The sequence below is a fragment of the Schistocerca nitens genome, chromosome 2 (assembly GCF_023898315.1).
Source record: "Schistocerca nitens isolate TAMUIC-IGC-003100 chromosome 2, iqSchNite1.1, whole genome shotgun sequence".
In the NCBI taxonomy this organism is placed as follows: Eukaryota; Metazoa; Arthropoda; class Insecta; order Orthoptera; family Acrididae; genus Schistocerca; species Schistocerca nitens.
In genome coordinates this window covers 725,120,177-725,140,263 of record NC_064615.1, presented here as the reverse complement: position 1 = coordinate 725,140,263, position 20,087 = coordinate 725,120,177, and the positions used below count along the sequence as shown (strand labels likewise).

General features: G+C 37.2%; 1 protein-coding gene across 3 annotated transcripts in view; it reads right to left on the bottom strand.

Moving 5' to 3' along the window:
* Positions 1-20,087, bottom strand: part of LOC126236919 (aspartate--tRNA ligase, mitochondrial) — a 161,727-nt gene that overhangs the window by 21,865 nt on the left and 119,775 nt on the right. For 2 of the 3 annotated variants that reach the window (XM_049946575.1, XM_049946574.1), the window contains exons 9-10: positions 19,851-19,958; positions 7,623-7,835 (exon numbers count right to left, since the gene is read on the bottom strand). In XM_049946575.1, coding sequence (XP_049802532.1) covers positions 7,623-7,835; positions 19,851-19,958 — 321 coding nt within the window. The remainder of the gene's footprint in view (positions 1-7,622; positions 7,836-19,850; positions 19,959-20,087) is intronic. The other variant, XM_049946576.1, reaches the window with a different exon arrangement.

Here is a 20,087-nt window from a genome sequence, read left to right as displayed (position 1 = left end):
TCAAACAAAGTTACTGAGCATTCATCGGTTATGATCCAATGAACATAACTGAATTTAGCAACTTCTTTCTTTAGTCTTTCAGCAGCCAATGGTACACAAGTTATTTGAAGCTAATTAAGTTTTTCTTAACCACTCTAATTTCTTTCATGCAATTAAATCTGTTTTCTTAGAAAACTGCATCTCGTACTGGTCAATGTGCTACCCCACTTGCCTATTTCTCACTCTTCACTTGTCAATGAAAATTTCGACAATCTTTTTTGTCAAATCACTAATTGAGGTGGTGTTTCTGGGACATATAAGTTATTACTATAGCTGTTATTTTCACCAATTCTGCATCTTTTGGTTTGCGGTAAGCCGGTATGAGATTTGAAAATGACTTCGCTCATGGAACCATCAGACATGTCCAGACATGTCAGAAAGCAGAAACGAAGCCCTGAACTGTGGAAGGGAAGTGTGATAAAACAAAAGAAGGTCATGCATGGGTTCAGAGCATACCAACTGGAAAGGAAATAAAAAGGGAAACATGTGGAGATTGCAGGTATCATATAATGTCCATTGTTGTATTCCCTGTACATAATACTACGACCAAAAAAGAAAAAAAAGAAAGAAATCACAACACCAAAAAATAATTAATGTAGAGTAATGAAATTTTGGGAATAAATTTGTCTAGGTAACATATCTACGTGATTAACACTGCAAAATCACAGGTTAATGTAAGTGTGAGATAAGCCATTGCAAATGTGAAATGCTGGTACATTAACAACCAGTGTAGCCATTAGAATGTTGACTTCTGAGCCTGCAAGTAATGATTGAAGGGATCACTGTGTTAAAAAAAGTCTACAGAATCGTATCTGTATGTTGGCTCCAATTTCAATTGTACAGCAAGTGGGATTCTTCCTACACATAGGTCAAGGGGGACCCGAAATGGCATAGTGTAACACTGAAACTGGTAACAAAAATAAAATAAAAATGGAAATTTAGACAGCTGAAGGTTTTGTGATCCGGTGTTTTAACTCTCCCGTGTTACAAGCCAAGGCACTAAAAAGGATATTGAATTCCATTATATTGCCTGTTTTGACATGCATTGATTAATTATGAATGTTTATTTATACACAGATAAGCCAAAACATTATGACCGTTGCCGCCCCCCCCCCCCCTGCTGTTGTGGGCATGTGACATGGTAACAAAAGTATGTAAGCTCAGCAGACACAGACAGATCAATCAAGCAATGATATGGCCCGCAAAAGGGGAAATCCATTGAGATAAACCACTTTGATAAAGGACTATTATTATTATTATTATTATTATTATTATTATTACTACTACGCAGAGCCTATAAACAAGTATCTCAAAGCCGGTAAAGCTGGTCAAAAGTTCATGTGCTACTGTCGTGACCATCGATGGAAAGAGCTAGAAGTACAGTGAAACTATCACTAGGTGCTAAATGGTTGGCATCCATGACTCTTCATATAATGTAGGGTTTGTTTCTCATACATTTTGAACATGGACCTCAGCAGCAGACCCCCCCCCCCCCCTCCCTCCCCCCATCCTACGTATTCACATGTTGACCTAACATCATCATTAATTACAATTGCAGGGGACGGGCACGGCACCATTGGGATTCAACTGACAATCAATGGAAACATGTTGGCTCTTCAATTGAATCACATTTTTACTACACCACAACGTCGTTGTGGTTGATGGCAGCTCAAAATGTGCAGGGTGCCATGGACGCAGGCTGGTGGGAGCAGTATTACGCTACTGGCAACATTCTCCTGCACTTGTATGGGACCTGTGGTAGTAATCAAAGACACGCTGACAACTGCGAACCACTTGCATCCCTTAATGCTTGATGTCTTCCCTGATGGCAATTTCATTTTTCAGAAGTATAATCATCAGTGTCTCAGAGCCAGAACCAGAACCAGAACCGGTGCTGCATTGGTCTGAGGGAAATTACAGTGAACTCACATTGATGTCTCGTCAACCAAATTCACATAATGTAAATCCTATGGAACCCATATGGGTCGCTGTTAGATGCCATCACCACATACGCAAATCAGCAGCCTGTTATTTATGCGAATTACATGACTTGTGCATAGATATCTAATGCCATATACCACCACAAAACTACCAACAAACTGATAGATCCACGATGTACAGCATCAGTGCTGTATCTTATTCCAAAGATGGACAAACCAGCTATTAAGCAGATGGTCATGATGTTGTGGCTCACCAGTGCACAAGTAACAGGAAGTGTATGAACATGTTGAAATGATTAAAAAGAATATATTTTGCTTGAAAATATATCATTTTTTAGCTACACAATATTTATGATGATAAAATTAGTGTTGTTGGGCACAACATCGAACCGTTCTTCTCTAGAAGCCTGAGGGTGATGATATATGAAAAAAAAAACTCAAAAATTAAATGCTTTAGACAACACAACACAACATAACACTGCTCCTCCCCTTGTCCCCTGCAAACATGTGTTATCCTTTAAATGGTTCCAAACCTTTTAGCTCCACAGTGCTGCATATAGCATCTACCTGGGAGCCTGTATCTAATATTTTCTGGGTCTCATGAACAAACAAAGCGAGTTGGGTCTCACACGATCGCTGTTTCCGGAATCCATGTTGATTCCTACAGAGTAGATTCTGGGTTTCCAGAAACGACATGATACGCGAGCAAACAACATGTTCTAAAATTCTACAACAGATCGACGTCAGAGATATAGGTCTATAGTTTTGCGCATCTGCTCGACGACCCTTCTTGAAGACTGTGATTACCTGTGCTCTTTTCCAGTCATTTGGAACCTTCCGTTCATCTAGAGACTTGTGGTACACGGCTGTTAGAAGGGCGGCAAGTTCTTTTGCATACTCGGTGTAGAATCGAGTTGGTATCCTGTCAGGTCCAGTTGACTTTCCCCTGTTGAGTGATTTCAGTTGGTTTTCTATTCCTTGGACACTTACTTCGATGTCAGCCATTTTTTCGCTCGTGCAAGGATTTAGTGAAGGGACTGCAGTGTGGTCTTCCTCTGTGAAGCAGCTTTGGAAAAAGGTGTTTAGTATTTCAGCTTTATGCGTGTCATCCTCTGTTTCAATGCCATTATCATCCCAGTGTCTGGATATGCTGTTTCGATCCATTTACTGATTTAACGTAAGGCCAGAACTTCCTAGGATTTTCTGTCAAGTCAGCGCATAGAATCTTACTTTCGAATTCACTTAACGCTTCACGCATAGCCCTCCTTATGCTAACTTTGACATCGTTTAGCTTCTGTTTGTCTGAGGGGTTTTGGCTGCATTTAAATTTGCAGCGAAGCTCTCTTTGCTTTCACAGTAGTTTCCTAACCTTGTTGTTGAACCACGTTGGGTTTTTCTTGTCCCTCACAGTTTTACTCGGCACGTACCTGTCTAAAACGCATTTTACGATTGCCTTGAACTTTTTCCATAAACAGTCAACATTGTCAATGTCGGAACAGAAATTTTCATTTTGATCTGTTAGGTAGTCTGAAATCTGCCTCCTATTACTCTTGCTAAACAGATAAACCTTCCTCGCTTTTTTTTATATTCCTATTTACTTCCATATTCAGGGATGCTGCAACGGCCTTATGATCACCGAATCCCTGTTCTGGGCTTACAGTGTCGAAAAGTTCGGGTCTGTTAGTTATCAGTAGGTCCAAGATGTTATCTCCAAGAGTCGGTTCTCTGTTTAATTGCTCAAGGTAATTTTCGGATAGTGCATTCAGTATAATGTCACTTGATGCTCTGTCCCTTCCACCCATCCTAAACATCTGAGTGTCCCAGCCTATATCTGGTAAATTGAAATATCCACCTAAGACTATAACATGCTGAGAAAATTTATGTGAAATGTATTCCAGATTTTCTCTCAGTTGTTCTGCCACTAATGCTGCTGAGTCAGGAGCCAATTATTAACCTAGCTCGGTTGTTGAGTATAACCTCGACCCATAATAATTCACAGGAACTATCCACTTCTATTTCACTCAGGATAAACTACTACTAACAGCGACATACATGCCACTACCGGTTGCCTGCAATTTATCCTTTCTAAACACCATCTGCGCCTTTGTAAAAATTTCGGCAGAATTTATCTCTGGCTTCAGCCGGATTTCCATACCTATAACAATTTCAGCTTCGGTGCTTTCTATCAGCACTTTAAGTTCCGGTACTTTACCAATGCAGCTTCGACAGTTTACAATTACAATACAGATTGCTGCTTGGTCCCCGCATGTCTTGACTTTGCCTCACACCCTTTGAGGCTGTTGCCCTTTCTGTACTTGCTCGAGGCCATCTAACCTAAAAAACCACCCAGTCCACGCCACACAAGGTGATTGGTATGAATTCCATACAGAAGGGCATAAACTGTTCTATATGAAATATGTCTTAATTGTTTATTTACTCTTTCTTTCAAATTTTCAGTTAAAAGAGGGAAATGATAGAGTAATGACATACATATGGTCTGCTTCCAATCAAAATTACACTTTTTTTTTAATAGCTGCTTCATTCACATTCTTATGTTCACCTACAGATTTTAATAGCACAAGGCTTTCTTTGTAATGAGCTGTTTATGTGTCTTAATGTGTATAGAACTATCTTGCAAGACATAAAAGTAAGCCACACTAAAATACAAGTAAAATATACATCTACATCTACATGATTACTCTGCTGCAATTCACATTTAAGTGCTTGGCAGAGGGTTCATCGAACCACAATCATACTATCTCTCTACCTTTCCACTCCCAAACAGCGCGCGGGAAAAACGAACACCTAAACCTTTCTGTTCGAGCTCTGATTTCTCTTATTTTATTTTGATGATCATTCCTACCTATGTAGGTTGGGCTCAACAAAATATTTTCGCATTTGGAAGAGAAAGTTGGTGACTGAAATTTCGTAAACAGATCTCGCCGCGACAAAAAACGTCTTTGCTTTAATGACTTCCATACCAACTCGCGTATCACATCTGCCACACTCTCTCCCCTATTATGTGATAATACAAAACGAGCTGCCCTTTTTTGCACCCTTTCGATGTCCTCCATCAATCCCACCTGGTAAGGATCCCACACCGCGCAGCAATATTCTAACAGAGGACGAACGAGTGTAGTGTAAGCTGTCTCTTTAGTGGACTTGCTGCATCTTCTAAGTGTCCTGCCAATGAAATGCAACCTTTGACTCGCCTTCCCCACAATATTATCTATGTGGTCTTTCCAACTGAAGTTGTTCGTAATTTTAACACCCAGGTACTTAGTTGAATTGATAGCCTTGAGAATTGTACTATTTATCGAGTAATTGAATTCCAACGGATTTCTTTTGGAACTCATGTGGATCACCTCACACTTTTCGTTATTTAGTGTCAACTTCCACCTGCCACACTATACAGCATTCTTCTCTAAATCGCTTTGCAACTGATTCTGGTCTTCGGATGACCTTACTAGACGGTAAATTACAGCATCATTTGCGAACAACCTAAGAGAACTACTCAGATTGTCACCCAGGTCATTTATATAGATCAGGAACAGCAGAGGTCCCAGGATGCTTCCCTGGGCAATACCTGATATCACTTCAGTTTTACTCGATGATTTGCCGTCTATTACTACGAACTGCAACCTTCCTGACAGGAAATCATGAATCCAGTCGCACAACTGAGATGATACCCCATAGGCCCGCAGCTTGATTAGTAGTCGCTTGTGAGGAACGGTGTCAAAAGCTTTCCGGAAACCTAGAAATACGGAATCAACTTGAGATCCCCTGTCGATAGCGGTCATTACTTCGTGCGAATAAAGAGCTAGCTGCGTTGCACAAGAACGATGTTTTCTGAAACCATGCCGATTACGTATCAATAGATCATTCACTTCGAGGTGATTTATAATGTTTGAATACAGTATATGCTCCAAAACCCTACTGCAAACCGACGTCAATGATATAGGTCTGTAGTTCGATGGATTACTCCTACTACCCTTCTTAAACACTGGTGCGACCTGCGCAATTTTCCAATCTGTAGGTACAGATCTATCGGTGAGCGAGCGGTTGTATATGATTGCTAAGTAGGGAGCTATCGTATCAGCGTAATCTGAAAGGAACCTAATCGGTGTACAATGTGGACCTGAATACTTGCCCGTATCAAGCGATTTGAGTTGCTTCGCAACCCTTAAGGTATCTACTTCAAGAAACTCGTGCTAGCAGCTGTTCATGTTTCAAATTCTGGAATATTCCATTCGTCTTCCCTAGTGAAAGAATTTCGGAAAACTGCGTTCAGTAACTCCGCTTTAGCGGCACAGTCATTGGTAACAGTACCATCGGCACTGCGCAGCGTAGGTATTGACTGCGTCTTGCCGTTTGTGTACTTTACATACGACCAGAATTTCTTCGGATTTTCTACCAAATTTCGAGACAATGTTTCGTTGTGGAACCTATTAAAGGCATCTCTCATTGAAGTCTGTGCCAAATTTTGCGTGTCTGTAAATTTTAGCCAATCTTCGGGATTTCACGTTCTTCTGAACTTCGCATGTCAAAATAACTGCAGTTGATCTGATACGCCTGTCAGACTGGCTGTGGCGTTTTTGTATTTAGGTGAATGCTGAGGTGGTTCGTATCTCCTGGCACGAAACCCACACCATACACTGTTAAAATGGAATTCACATCATTCAAAAGGAAGATAATGCTGAGGTGGTTCATGTCTTCTGGCAAGAAGCCCACACCATACACTGTTAAAATGGAATTCACATCATTCAAAAGGAAGATAGTATACCATTAAATTGTGACATTAAGAAGAAATGTTAGCCTCACAGTGAGCATAGACTAATGATGTGTAGTCTTGGAAAGAAAGTAGAATAATGGAAGATGGGAGAGGAAAGCTGAAGCTAAACTTCTTTTCAATGATAAAGTGTATCACATGTGATGCTATACCTGGCAGAATGTTGCATTTTCTTGCTCATTTCAGAAAAACATAAGAAACATAACAATCATACATGAAACAGACCAGTGCATTATTGTAAATTTCCACTTGACTAATCTTGGGTTAATCTACTGGAGAGTAGGATATAAGGTAGTGCTAATGGTGTTGGTTGTGGAGGTACAGCATGTGTGCAGAAACACTTCCAATGCTCTTAACACAAGAATTCTTTACTTTCTGGACTGCCCACCCACTTATGAAAGCAACTTTTCCTGCACACAGGAAGTCTAGTCCCAAAAGAGCCTGCAGTACATCAGCTAAGATGAAATACTGTCCAAAGAAGAAAATCAAATTTATCATTTTTAAACCAGTAAATAAAAGCAATGAGAGAAAATAGTTACGGTCAGATAAGTTTGGATTGGATTAAAGTAGAGGTCTATAGCGAATCATTCTTCTATTATTGCTCTAATGATCATGGTACATTATTTTGTCTTCACTAAACAATGTAAGGTCGTTAATGGCATACATATTTAGTGCAGATGATACTAATTTTTTTTCTGATTTTTCACAATACTATAATTTTCAGAAGCACACACTCTTATTTACTGACTAAAAGGAGAATAATTCCTACAAAATAAAATTATTAATTCCAATTTGGCAAAAAAGTTACACTGTGTCAAAACAGAAGGAAAACTTCTAAGATTAAGAATACTCACAACATGGTTTTCCATACCAGCAGCCAAGTATAACAGATCTCTATCTTTCAATTGTAGATTTTTCCTTGTGTCTTCCATCATAGAATTTATGTCCTCTATAAGAGACATGTTTTCTGAATTATTCCCAACAGGAATTATGATCAGCTTTTCTAAAGCATAATTTTCGGCGAAAGACTTTTTAAAATATCTCCTCATGCTCTCTGATAAATAGTCCTTTCAAATAAAGAAAAATTATTAATTTAACTGCATAAAACAATTAAAATAAAAACAATACATCATTGCAACAGAGGACACCACCACTGAAGTAACAAAGTAACTGTTTTTTTCAGTAATGTCTACGTTTCTGTTCATTCGCAAAATTTCAGCACAACAGACCATCACAGTTACACCATACAGCTCATAAATAAATAAATTCACTGTGGATTACTGTTCTAAAATTTGTTGTAGGTACAGTATACGGTGGTTCAAAGCCTTTGCATCCAACATCTAGGAGTGACAGGCAGATAGTCATGGGGGGAAACGGTGACACTAGGCATCCTTCTGTATCGGCTATGTTCCTGAGAGGCAGTTTGTTGTAAGCACAATATGATGTGGGTAAGCAGTGTGTGTTGTCTGCATTCCAGTCATCTACTCTACATGAAAGATGGTATGCCGAGACAAGTTAAGTTCCTGATTCACTTTTCAAATATCCTTTTCTGCTTAGACACACATTATGGTACAAGGGTAATATATTTCCTATCTCAGACTCACCAGCCAACAACATCCAATGAGCTTTTTGCTGATTCTTATAGAGAAGAAGTGTGTTTAAAATACAGTTCGACATGGTGACTCTACAATTAGCAATAGGAGGCTTTTCTTTTAAGCACGAGACGCCAATGACGAAAACTTTTAATTTACCACATAAAGAAAGGAGTGAGAAAGCAAATCCAAGCCTACTCCGAAATCTAGTACTCAAACATAAAACAGAAAGTACCAAGCCATGAATAACCCTAGTTGAAATTAGTCTGTATATCACCACATCAGGCAATATTACTCTGAGTTTAGTTATACAAACAGCAAAACGGGCAAACCAAAATTACTTACCAACAGAAGACATTTACAATTTCAACAGTACACTGTGATTGAGTCAAAGAAAAATATCCTCGATCAAAATGGATCATCATCTACAGAAATGTACACAACATTCACATCAAGTCAGCCATGAAATATGAATGGTACATCATCTTCAATGACAAATTCCCAAGCAATGAAAAACTCGACAAAATACACTTTAATTTGACTAACAACTGCATTATATGTAGAAATGTTGAAACATTAGTCTACAGATTTGCTTGTGGACAAACATAAGTGGAATTGCCCCCATCAGAAACTGGCAATGATTGACTAATGCCCCCTGCAAATGTAGATATAATTGAATTGATATGGCCGGAAAGACAGAACAAAGAACAACATTGCAACTGGATGCTCCTGGATACTACAGCATATACAACACACCACTAAGCAGTAACAAATTATGACTGTTTAACATGTAATGAGAATGAACACTTGAAAACCATGACATATGCCAAATATACAGGAAGCTTTGGCAATATGCTAAATGTAATGACAAAGTCATAAATACAAGGAGAAGAGGAGGGTGAAATCAAGTGCTGGTAGTGATAATGGTGTAGCTCTAGTCTCTGGAAAGAAATGCTAATTGCTATGGAAAAAACCTGAAAATTTTTAATGTATGAAATAACAGACATTTTTGCATGCTACTTAATGTGTGTATGTCTGTACTGTGTTAATAAATTGGACAGTTATGATTATTAACAAATTATTTAAAAAATGGGGATAGTATGCAGCATGGCCAGTTAGTAGGTACTGTTAGTTCATCTTGTTGTCACTGATCTGGTGAGTATTTAAGGATGGGAGGAATTAAAACAAACACAAAAATTGATGAGATCAGAATTGATCAGGTGAAACAACTTTGGTATCTCGATATTATAACCAGAGGGGACAAAGGATGCTTATTGAAAGTGAAGATAATGGCTGCATTGGCTATGAAGTCATTTATGTCCAAAAAACATTTTAAGCAGGATATGTATGAACACATGTGTCAGAAAATCCTTTGCAAAATCATTTGCATGAAGTATACTGCTCTGCAGAAATGAAAGTTGGACTTTGGGTAAATTGGAGAGTAACCAACTCGAAGCTGCAGAATTGTGGATGTGGATATGGCAGAAAATGAAAAGAATGAGTTGGATGGAAAGAAAAGAAAAACCTGCAGGTCTTGAGGGAAATCAATAAAGAGGGAAGATTCTAAAGGAAATGAAAAAGGCAAAAAAAAAAAAAAAAAAATTATTTGACATGTCATCAGACACAACACTTTCATCAATAACATTCTTGAAGGGGAAAGAACTGGGAAAGAAAGGAAGAGGACAGTCTAGGATAAAGTATTTGGATGACATCAGGAAGAGGATAGGATGTGACAATTGTACGGAACTGAAACAAACAGCCATTGAAAGAAGAGAGTGGTTGTATGAATGAGGTATTAGCCTTTGGAATATGAATGAAAGTGTTTTCAGGATGTGTAAGTGAACATTTTGTCTGTAACAAAAGTGTACCTATGATGTCATCCATCTCTCCTAGAGGTTTGATGCAAAGATTTTGAAACAGCCTGTGTATGTTAATTTTCATCACAAATGGGTTTTACCGAAAGTGTGATACTAAATTTGATCCAAAATAGTTTAAAGTATAACTATGCAATAAAATCTGTTACTTTTTATGTCTTAAATGACTGGGGAAAATTAACAATAATTTTTAACTGGTCTATGTTTAAAAAAACACACACACATATCACTATCAATATACCGGGGTAGGCAGTATGCAGCACATCAGGTTAGTAGACTCTGACCCTGATAATTCATTTAAATGTAAAACAAAGAAACAATGACTGCAAAATTGTATATCTATTAAATCTGCTGTGCCAAAAATATACCTTCCTTATATTATGCTCTGTGCTATTCATTAAGCTCTCCAGTCTAACCAATATGGTTCCAAAGCCACATGAAAACCCCTGTTATGCCATATTTTATGCCTTTTACTCTTGTGGGCAATCCCATCATCACTGGCAAACTCACATCAACAAGAGAAGTGTGACTTGTAGGAGCTAGTTAGTTAGTTTAATTTTCCATGGATCATTAGCATAATAAATCATAATGATGTGGAATGAATCATATTCATTTGTAAATATGCCTACATGCTGATCACTTAGACGGGGGAAAAATCACCAATTAGAGTAATAAAAATTCTTCTACAGAATAGGAGTTGTAAGGGGAAACTTTTACAGTTTATTTTCAAGTTTTACTGTACTGTCTGTCAGGCATTTTGTCACCACATAAATGATCAAAAATGTTGGTTGTAACACTGTGCATCCTTTTTGTGCTTAAAAAGACCCTAATGTGGTGTAATGAAGTTATTTTTTCTTCTGGTATTGTAATTATGTTTGTCTTTGTTCCTTCAAACTGCAGTCGATTATTTACAACACACTTCATGTGGGAACACATACACTGTGAAGCAGTATTCACAAAGTCGAACTCGTTAACCAGATGTATACGAGATGGTTGTGGGTGAGCACCACATATTATTCTTACAGCACACTTTTGTGCAACAAAGACTTTCTTTCTTTAAGAGGAGCTATCCCCATAACACCATTCTGTACAATATTATTGAATGAAAATATGCAAAATATTGTCAACATTCCCAAGATTTGCGCTGATTCTAATTGCAAAAGTGGCAGAACCCAATTGTTTTAGGAGTTCCAAAATGTGCTTTTTCCAGTTTAAGTTCTCATCAATATGGAATAACAATTTTGAAGTTTCCAGCCTCCTTTATTATTCCCTCACCATGTACTACACTTGTCATTGGTGTAGAACACTAGATGTGCAGAACTGAATATGTTGTGTATTTTTAAAATTTTAAATCTGCAGAAAACCAGTCAATGATATTTCTAAGAACATTGTTTAGAATTTCCTCTGTTGCTGTACATATGCTTCGGTAGATTAAAATGCTAGTGTCATCTGCAAAATTAACTAAGTCTGCTTGTTGTGTATTAGATGGAAGATTGTTTACATATATAAAGAACAAGAGCAGACCTAAGATTTAGCCTTGGAGAACACCATAATTGATTTCTCACCAGTAAGAATTATGTCACTGGATTAATATTGGTTGGTTTATTCAGAACAGCTTTCTGCATTCTTTTGCTTAGATACAACATTATGCACAGATTTACTATACCATCAGTCCCATAAAACCTCACTTTATCTTAGAGAATATGATGATTCACACAGACAAATGCCTTCGTTAGATCACAGAAAATACCAACTGGCACAATTTGGTTATTTAATGCTTGTAAAGTCTGGTGAGTGGACATGTAACTAGCATTACCAACAAAGCAACTACTCTGGAACCCAAACTGGAGGATATTATTGTCACTGAAGTGAGATACTAATCTAGAATGCATCAACTTTTCAAAAATTTTGGAAAATGACATCAGTAGTGAAACAGGTAAGTAGCTCCTGATGATGTCTTTCCTATCAGCTTTCTGAAAGTGGCGTTTAACAACAGCATATTTAAGTCTCTCTGGAAAAATGCCTTGAGTTAGTGATGCATTACACATTTCAGATAAGAATGGTCTTACTACATGGGAATAAACCTTTAATAATCTATTGGAAGCACCAACAAATCCTTATAATAAATTGTTTTTGAGGGAATATATATGGGGTGATTAAAAAGTTTCCGTTCGACAGCGTTGCTGCAGTGTACATGCAATGTAGCACGACTCCGATGCATGTATAAAAGTACGACATGTAGGCAAGGGATTAATGTGGTGTATAATGAAAAATGTATATGGGGCAGCATGTCTGTCAAAAACCACTATTGTAGAAAAGTGTAACACAGGAAGCTACTGTTTCATGATAATGCAGGTTCTCATATCATAAATGCAGAAGTTAAGCCAAATCAAGTGGGACACACTCAAACACCCACACTATAACAGTCCCGATCTCTCCCCAAGTGATCATCACACCTTCGGTCCCTTAAGGGCGAATAATTCCTTTCAGACAAGGATATACAGCGGGCAGTTACAGACTTCTTCACGCAGAAGTACATGGTGTTTTACCAAATAAGTATTTTCAACCTAATGCATAGGTGGGATGGTTGTCACAATGCTCACAGCAATTTTGCCTGATTGGTATTCTGATTCTGGACCATTAAGTCCTTCGAACAGTTACTTTTGTCATCCCCTACATAATTTTCTTAATTTCAAAAGGAGAAGCTGGTTAGACATTCATGCAACTGAAGTTTTGCTAGTTGTTTTTCAATATACTGCTGTGATTTTTCTTTTGAAGTGTTTGTCTGTATACTTTGTACTATATTTAAGAAATTAGATATATTTGCTATCTACGACTCATCATTTATGGCCCTTCCATTCAATTAAATTGTGTTGATGTCATTTTCTGTGGCTGGTTGGCCTATCTCTCTGTCTAAATTACTGATTTCTGACATTATGTGTATGTTCTTTGAATTTTCAATAACTTTTCTTAGTAGTTTTTAAAGTGTGCAACTACTGCAGAATCTCTACTCGTTCTTGCCAACAGATACACTTCCCTTTTTCTTTCACAAGATACTTTAATCCCTCTTGTGTACCATGCTTTTTTACATGGGTGATTTAATGTTCGTCCTGATTATCTTATGGGGAAAGCTGTTTTCAGAAAAATGATATGAATTTGTCGTGGACTAGATTTAATTTTACATCAGCATTTGGTTCATTATAAATTTAATCCCACATCATTGTTCTGGAGTCACTAGTAATTCTGATTTCCACTGAGGAGTATCAATACTGTAAGGCACTGTCTTATTTACCCTAACTAACTGTACATTATGATTAGAGAGAACAGTTGTTACTGGATGAACGGTTATTTTCTTACTTTGAGCTTAATCAAAGAAAACATTATCAATCACAGTCCTACTGTCTTTATCCACCCATTCTGACATCAAATTGTAAGATCTAAATAAGGTTTCCAGATCATTTTTCCTATCAGAATTCTTTAGATAATCTACACTGAAGTCACCACAAATTACTAACTGCTTGCTGCTGTCTGAGTGATACTACAGTAAGGAATCCAAAATTCTCATAAACAGGTCAAAATTTCCCAGTGGGAATGTGCAATCCATCATCTAACCTCCAGTTCTCAACCACATGACACCACCAAACTATCAGTTAGCAATGAATGCCTACAGACAACATATTTTGGCTGTTACCTATCATTTTACAATAAAGATAATGGAAAATCTTTGTATTAGGTCTTCAGTAGCCCTATGTATGTCAGCTTTGGTCCAGTGGCTAGCAAACAGACATAATTGTTCCATCACAAATATTGGGGAAGTATAAGAATCTTACATACCAAGTGTTCCATTACAACAATGTAAAATGAAACAATTGTGCACAATGGAGCTTCAAATACACGACATGTGTCAAGCACTGGCAGTTCTACCTGCCAAAATGAGCCTTATACAACATCGACATATAATTCTTGAGCACATTGCAGATTATAACAATGCTGACCTCGGTACTTGGCACCTGTCTTTCAACACCACTGATGGCAAACTCCAGAGGTAATGACAAGCTTTCAAACAAACTGTCGTCTCACCATATACTTAGTCATAATTTATTTTAATTTTCTGACATTGATTTCTTAATTGTCTTCTTTCACAGCTTGTTTTCTTCATTTATATTCTGCATGGACATCCTCTCTCTCTCTCTCTCTCTCTCTCTCTCTCTCTCTCTCTCTCTCTCCCCCCCCCCCCTCCTCCTCCAACAAGCGCTTGCATATCAATATTTGCTTTTCATTATTTAACTTAAAGTTTCTTCACCCTTCCAATATTTTTCTCTGTGTTAACCTATATTTTGTTTACATTTGTACTTTTGTATCTTTAAGTTTAGGTCTCATCTTTGATTTCCATCTCAAATCTCTGAAATGCCCAATGGGAACTGACTGTAAAACAGAACCTATGGCGCCATTATGAATTCATCTTTCATTAATACCTCATTTGTCTTTGCCTTCTCTCCAGTTGCCTGTCATTGCTTCTACCCTTTTCATCATCCAAACCATTGGCTCCATTCAGAATCCCTCTACTTTACTGGCAATAGGAATCTACTGACTAGTAGGCTTTTCAACAAATTTTTACATGGACACTGACTGAATGGAACTTCAAGTAACCGATGGTGGCCTTCATACAGTTATACTAATCTCACTGCTTTGTGCCATAAGGTTTTTAGAGTAACTGATAAATGGTGATGGTTTCTACATACCGTAGTGAGGCGATGGTTTGAACGGCTTGAGTAGTCACAAGTTATCACGAAATGAATTGTACAACCTCCATTATCTACTGAGAACATGCAATGTTTTTTTGTGATTTAATCATACACTACGTAGCATCTCACTCCCCCCAGTTCTGACATATCACAATGCATCTAGGGACCTATTATCAATGTCCATTTTTTTCATGCTGGCGTAGTCCATATCAATTCAGGCAGGCTGGGAAAAAATCTTACCTTCATAGTCTCGGATGTTCCTGAATTTAGCATATGTTAAAATGAAGGAAGGAACACTTTTTTTTTTCTTCCTTTCCTTCTTCAAAAAAATTTCTGATCCGCGATACAGCCCTACAAAGATGACACTGCAAGTAAAATTTTGAAGATGCAAATTTTGGAAAAAATTTTAAAATGCTGTATCTCTGGAACAGTTCTAGATATTTTGCTGTTTTTTTTTTTTTATTTGAAAGATAATTGCTTTATGATTACAAAGAAATCCTCCATTTGGACTTATCTGTCCAAGTTCTTTTACTATAGCGCTATCAACTACTTTTTTTATAATTTATGGAAAAAAAAATTTCAAAAATGCCAATCCATAAAATTGTGATTTTTTTCAGTTGATTAGTACCATTAGTTCTACATTCCCTGAAAGGAGAGCTTCCACTTTTGACATACATAAAACCTGTTCTATTACCACAGTATCACATAACAGGCTCATGAAAATCAAAACCTAGCATTATTTAACATAATTTTAGTTCTGAAAGATGAGTAAAAGACTCATTTTTCAAGCATTTTAAATGGTTCCAAAATGTATGCAAAAGGACAAAGACTTAAAGGTTTCAATATACAACTTCTGTGCACTCTGTTTTGTACTGAAATTAGCCAGTCAGTGAATTAAAAATGTGTTCCACTGCTGCAGTATCTTCTTTTGATATAGAGTGATGCCCTCCTGTTGAACCAATAGGAACTGGAGCACTTACAATCTTCAAAACATTGTGAACAGGAAGTGAGCACTGATGGCATTGTTGCTGTCCTTCAACTGAAAACCTATATCCAGCAGCTGGTCCATGTGGTAGCATAAAGTTCACTACAATGTCATTTAACTCATAACTGGTGTCTGTAATCTCTGCAATCCACCAGTCACAGTCATACATACACGCCACAAACATCCCCCTTCTCAGGTTGTGAATCTGAATGTTATCCTGCTGTTTCTGAGGTGTTGGCCGAATGAACGAAATTTCTTCTTTCTTGTTCTTTAAAGTGCGTGCAATATGAGTTCGCCCATCACTGAGTCCAAATATGTTTCTTCTGAATTCCTTTCACATTGAGTAGTTTGTTTGGACCATTCTTTTTTCTGCTCACGGAATTCTTCAATTTCCTCCTTGGACAAAAGGATGAGGGCTGTAGATGTGTAAGATTTCACAACTCTTGTAAAATCCTCAGCATTCTGAATCAAAGCTGTATTTGGTCTGGAAAGATTGTGTTTTGTAGTATGGTGCTTCAGCGGGACCCCTACACCATCACAAGGCCCCTTCCTATGACCAGTAGCACTGTATACCCAGTCAGTTAGCACAAGTAACTTATTCAATTTCAACAGTTGGTAATAATTTTTAAAATGACTAGGTGCACCATCAGAAATAATGAAGATCTTCTCTGCCTGTTTGCAGTTGAAGAATTTTGTGCATTGCTAGCAAAGTACGTGCTGAGTCATATCCTGTGTCATCTTATAACTGCAACACTTGTGGTCTTGTTTTGAAAATATGTCACTCCTGTAAAAATTGAAACCTAGCCATTACTCCAATGATACCCTTGTACTTCTTGTGGGAGAATTACAGACACCAGTTCTCAGCAAAATCACAGTGAAGCATTACACATAGTTCTTCCGCCTGTACACGTCCTTTCACTTCTGCAATGTGTTGTTGTTGCAATTTCTTCAAATGCTGATGTGTTACTGCTTTCACTGACCATTTACCAAGTTCATCAATGAAACTGTCAAAGGCAACAGTTTTCTTAATTAGTTTATTTTACTCCCATGTCGTATATGTAATTTCTGCAGAGTTATCTGATACGTCTTCTAGGTCAAAAGTCTGTAAAGACAGACCTCCATTTCCAGGGCAGTCACCACATTCTTGAAACAAACAAGTCTCTCACTTTACGTCACAGGCTACTAATGACTTTACATGCCCAATCAAGGTGTCATGTCACATGCTCCAGTAAGTTCTTCAAACTTACCACACATGTTCAAAATTTGCGCAGTACACACACACACAAACAGACATCTCTAGGTGGGTGTGTAACTACCCACTTAGGTTGTAGTGCATAATATTTTGATCTTCCATTATCTGAATTTGTACAGTTGCTTTTAGAAATTGCAAAAGTTCCTTTAATAATGCAAGTCCTGTACCTCTTCACTTTCACAACTTTCTGACATTCAACTGTTACAGTTATAGTGTCATTCTTGTTGGCACTCTGGCAAGAACAGTACCATTTATCTTCCAGATAAAATGGCTGAACTATTTAAACTTGAGCTGCTTCCACAGGATGATCATAATAGGGATCTGGTCTTCCAAAGACTCCTTTTACAGACCTCACATTTCTTGATTTGTCTACCATGTACTTTGATACTGATGGAATGAGGTTCAAAACTGTTTTCTTTGAAAATGTCTCTGGAATAATAGTTAAAACTTGCACCTTTTCACTGTAGGATGCACAATATTCAACAGCTGAATTGATATCTGAAAAATTCCTGGCATGAGGTGCAAGAGTGCTTTGGTTCTTTTTCTTCTGAAGATGGAATTTCTACTTTGAAGAGTGTGGTCAGTTTTGCTGTAGTGTATTCATCCATAGCTTTAGTAATTTCTCTGTGCTTTCTTGATGCATAGAGTTTATGACTCAACTTCACTGACTACAGTTTCTTAACAGGATTAACACGTACCTCTGTAGTTGACAGATTCAGGGTATTTAATTCCTCCTCTATTGATGCAAAATCTGCACCATGGGAGGCTTCACCTTGTTCAGATACTATCATTGTTGTTATTCTGTCAAAACATTTAGGACACAAAAAGTCGGCACTGGAAACACCTTCACTTTGAAACAGAGTCTTCAAATCAGAACACTTATTGCCAACCTGAACAAAGTCTGTTTTTTTATTTGTCTTATACATCACTCTTTTATGGACATGCAAATCATCAGCACACTTCACTCTCCTGTGGCCCCAGTCAGAAGACATTTCAAACAGTCCTTTTCACAAAACACACTGCAACTGTGTCAACTGGCAAATTCCTCACAAAAACACAGACTCACTGGATGTCCCCAGAGTTCTTAGAAGCCTCTTCAGTAAACAAACTAGCACTGAACAACAACAAAACAGAAACTTCCAATGAACAACTGTGACAAAGAAACTGACAAGAAACAACAATAAAGTGTAAGAAATATCTCAGGAATGAAAGTGAAAAGAAATAACTGCAACAAAGAAGATGATAAGAAATAACTGCAACAAAGACAATAGAAATAAACATTGTAACAAAGAAAATAGTAAGAAACAACTTCAGCGAAGACACACGTTACCCTTGAAAGTTAAAAAAAATGATTTTTTCAAATAAAACCTGTCAAACTTAAAAGTGGAAGCTCTCCTTTACAGAGAATATAGTACTACATGGTACTAAACAGAAAAAACCTAACTTCTCTGGATTGGCATTTTTGAAAAAAGGTTTTTTCTGTAAATTATAAAAAAAATTCGAAACGCACCAGTAAAAGAAATTTGACAGGTATGTCAAAACATAGGATACCATTGTAATCATAAAGCAATTATCTTTCGAATTAAAAAACACTAACAAACCATCTAGAATTGTTACACAGATACAGCATTTTAATTTTTTTTTTTCCAAAATTTGCATGGTGTTCGCAATGTCATCTTTGGTGGCCTGTATCTTGGGGCAGGAATTTTCTTGGAGAAAACATACAAATGTGTGTTTCTTACTTACTCCTGAATTTTAACCTATGCTACATTCAGTAACATCAGAGACTATGAAGGTAACCCCCATGCCTGAAGTGATATGGATTATGCCTGCTGGTTTTTCAGCTTGAGCTTGATTAACTAGGTGAATTAATTTATTATCTGTGCCTATGTCTTACTTCAGAGGCAGTATATTTGTGAGAATGTAAAACATTTGAGACAAGGTTAACAGTGCTGTGGTAGGTGCCAATGCAAGTAGCCATAGCTATTTCTAAGAACAAGATATTATATACCTTACAAAACTACATAGTAAAAGAGATGTTTCCGTTTTTCTTTTTAATTTATAAACTCAAATCTATATTGTTTTAGCACACTTTAGCTGACTGACAAGGATGAGATATTTCACATTCCATTTTTTTTTTTAAAAAAAGATAGTAGTTTCTACACAATGATCTATATGTGTAAAAAGTTATGTGGGGATATAAAGACATTACAAAAATCACAGATACAAACACAGTTGAATCAGTTTTATCTTACAATGCTTAATGTGTACCATTAACATGGTGAATCATGATAAAGTCAGTGCTTGTTTAACTACAGAGATGGAATGTTCCTGGATTTAATCCTGATGTGGTGGCCACAATCAAATGTTCTTAAATTTTATGTCTAACCTCCTCTCAGCCTGTAAGTGTGATAACATCTGTACCAGAGAGAGCTGCTCCATTCATAAAGGCAGCTCAAACCGTTCCCTGCACGTCTACCGCTCCAATATGACAATCATCAATAATGCAATTGCTCCTCAGTGTATATTTACATTATACTCCAGAATACAAGTTCATTGATACTAGCCTTTTCTTCTAATTCAAATATATAAATATAAAAAATATATAATATGAATATTACACAAGTTACTTACAGACACATTTGGGAAAACAAGAGCCTTCACTGTCATAGAAGAAGAGTAGCTGTTATTTTTGAACCATGTAGGTCCATATTTCACTAGAAGTTTGGTGACATCACAGATCTGGCAACAAATAAGTAAATAAAAGTCATCTCTCTCACTTTCTCCATGGTAAAAACCTAAAGTCACAAGCAGGATGCAGAAAAAAATATATAAATAAAAGTATGTTATAAGAGCATTTTCTAAAGTTAT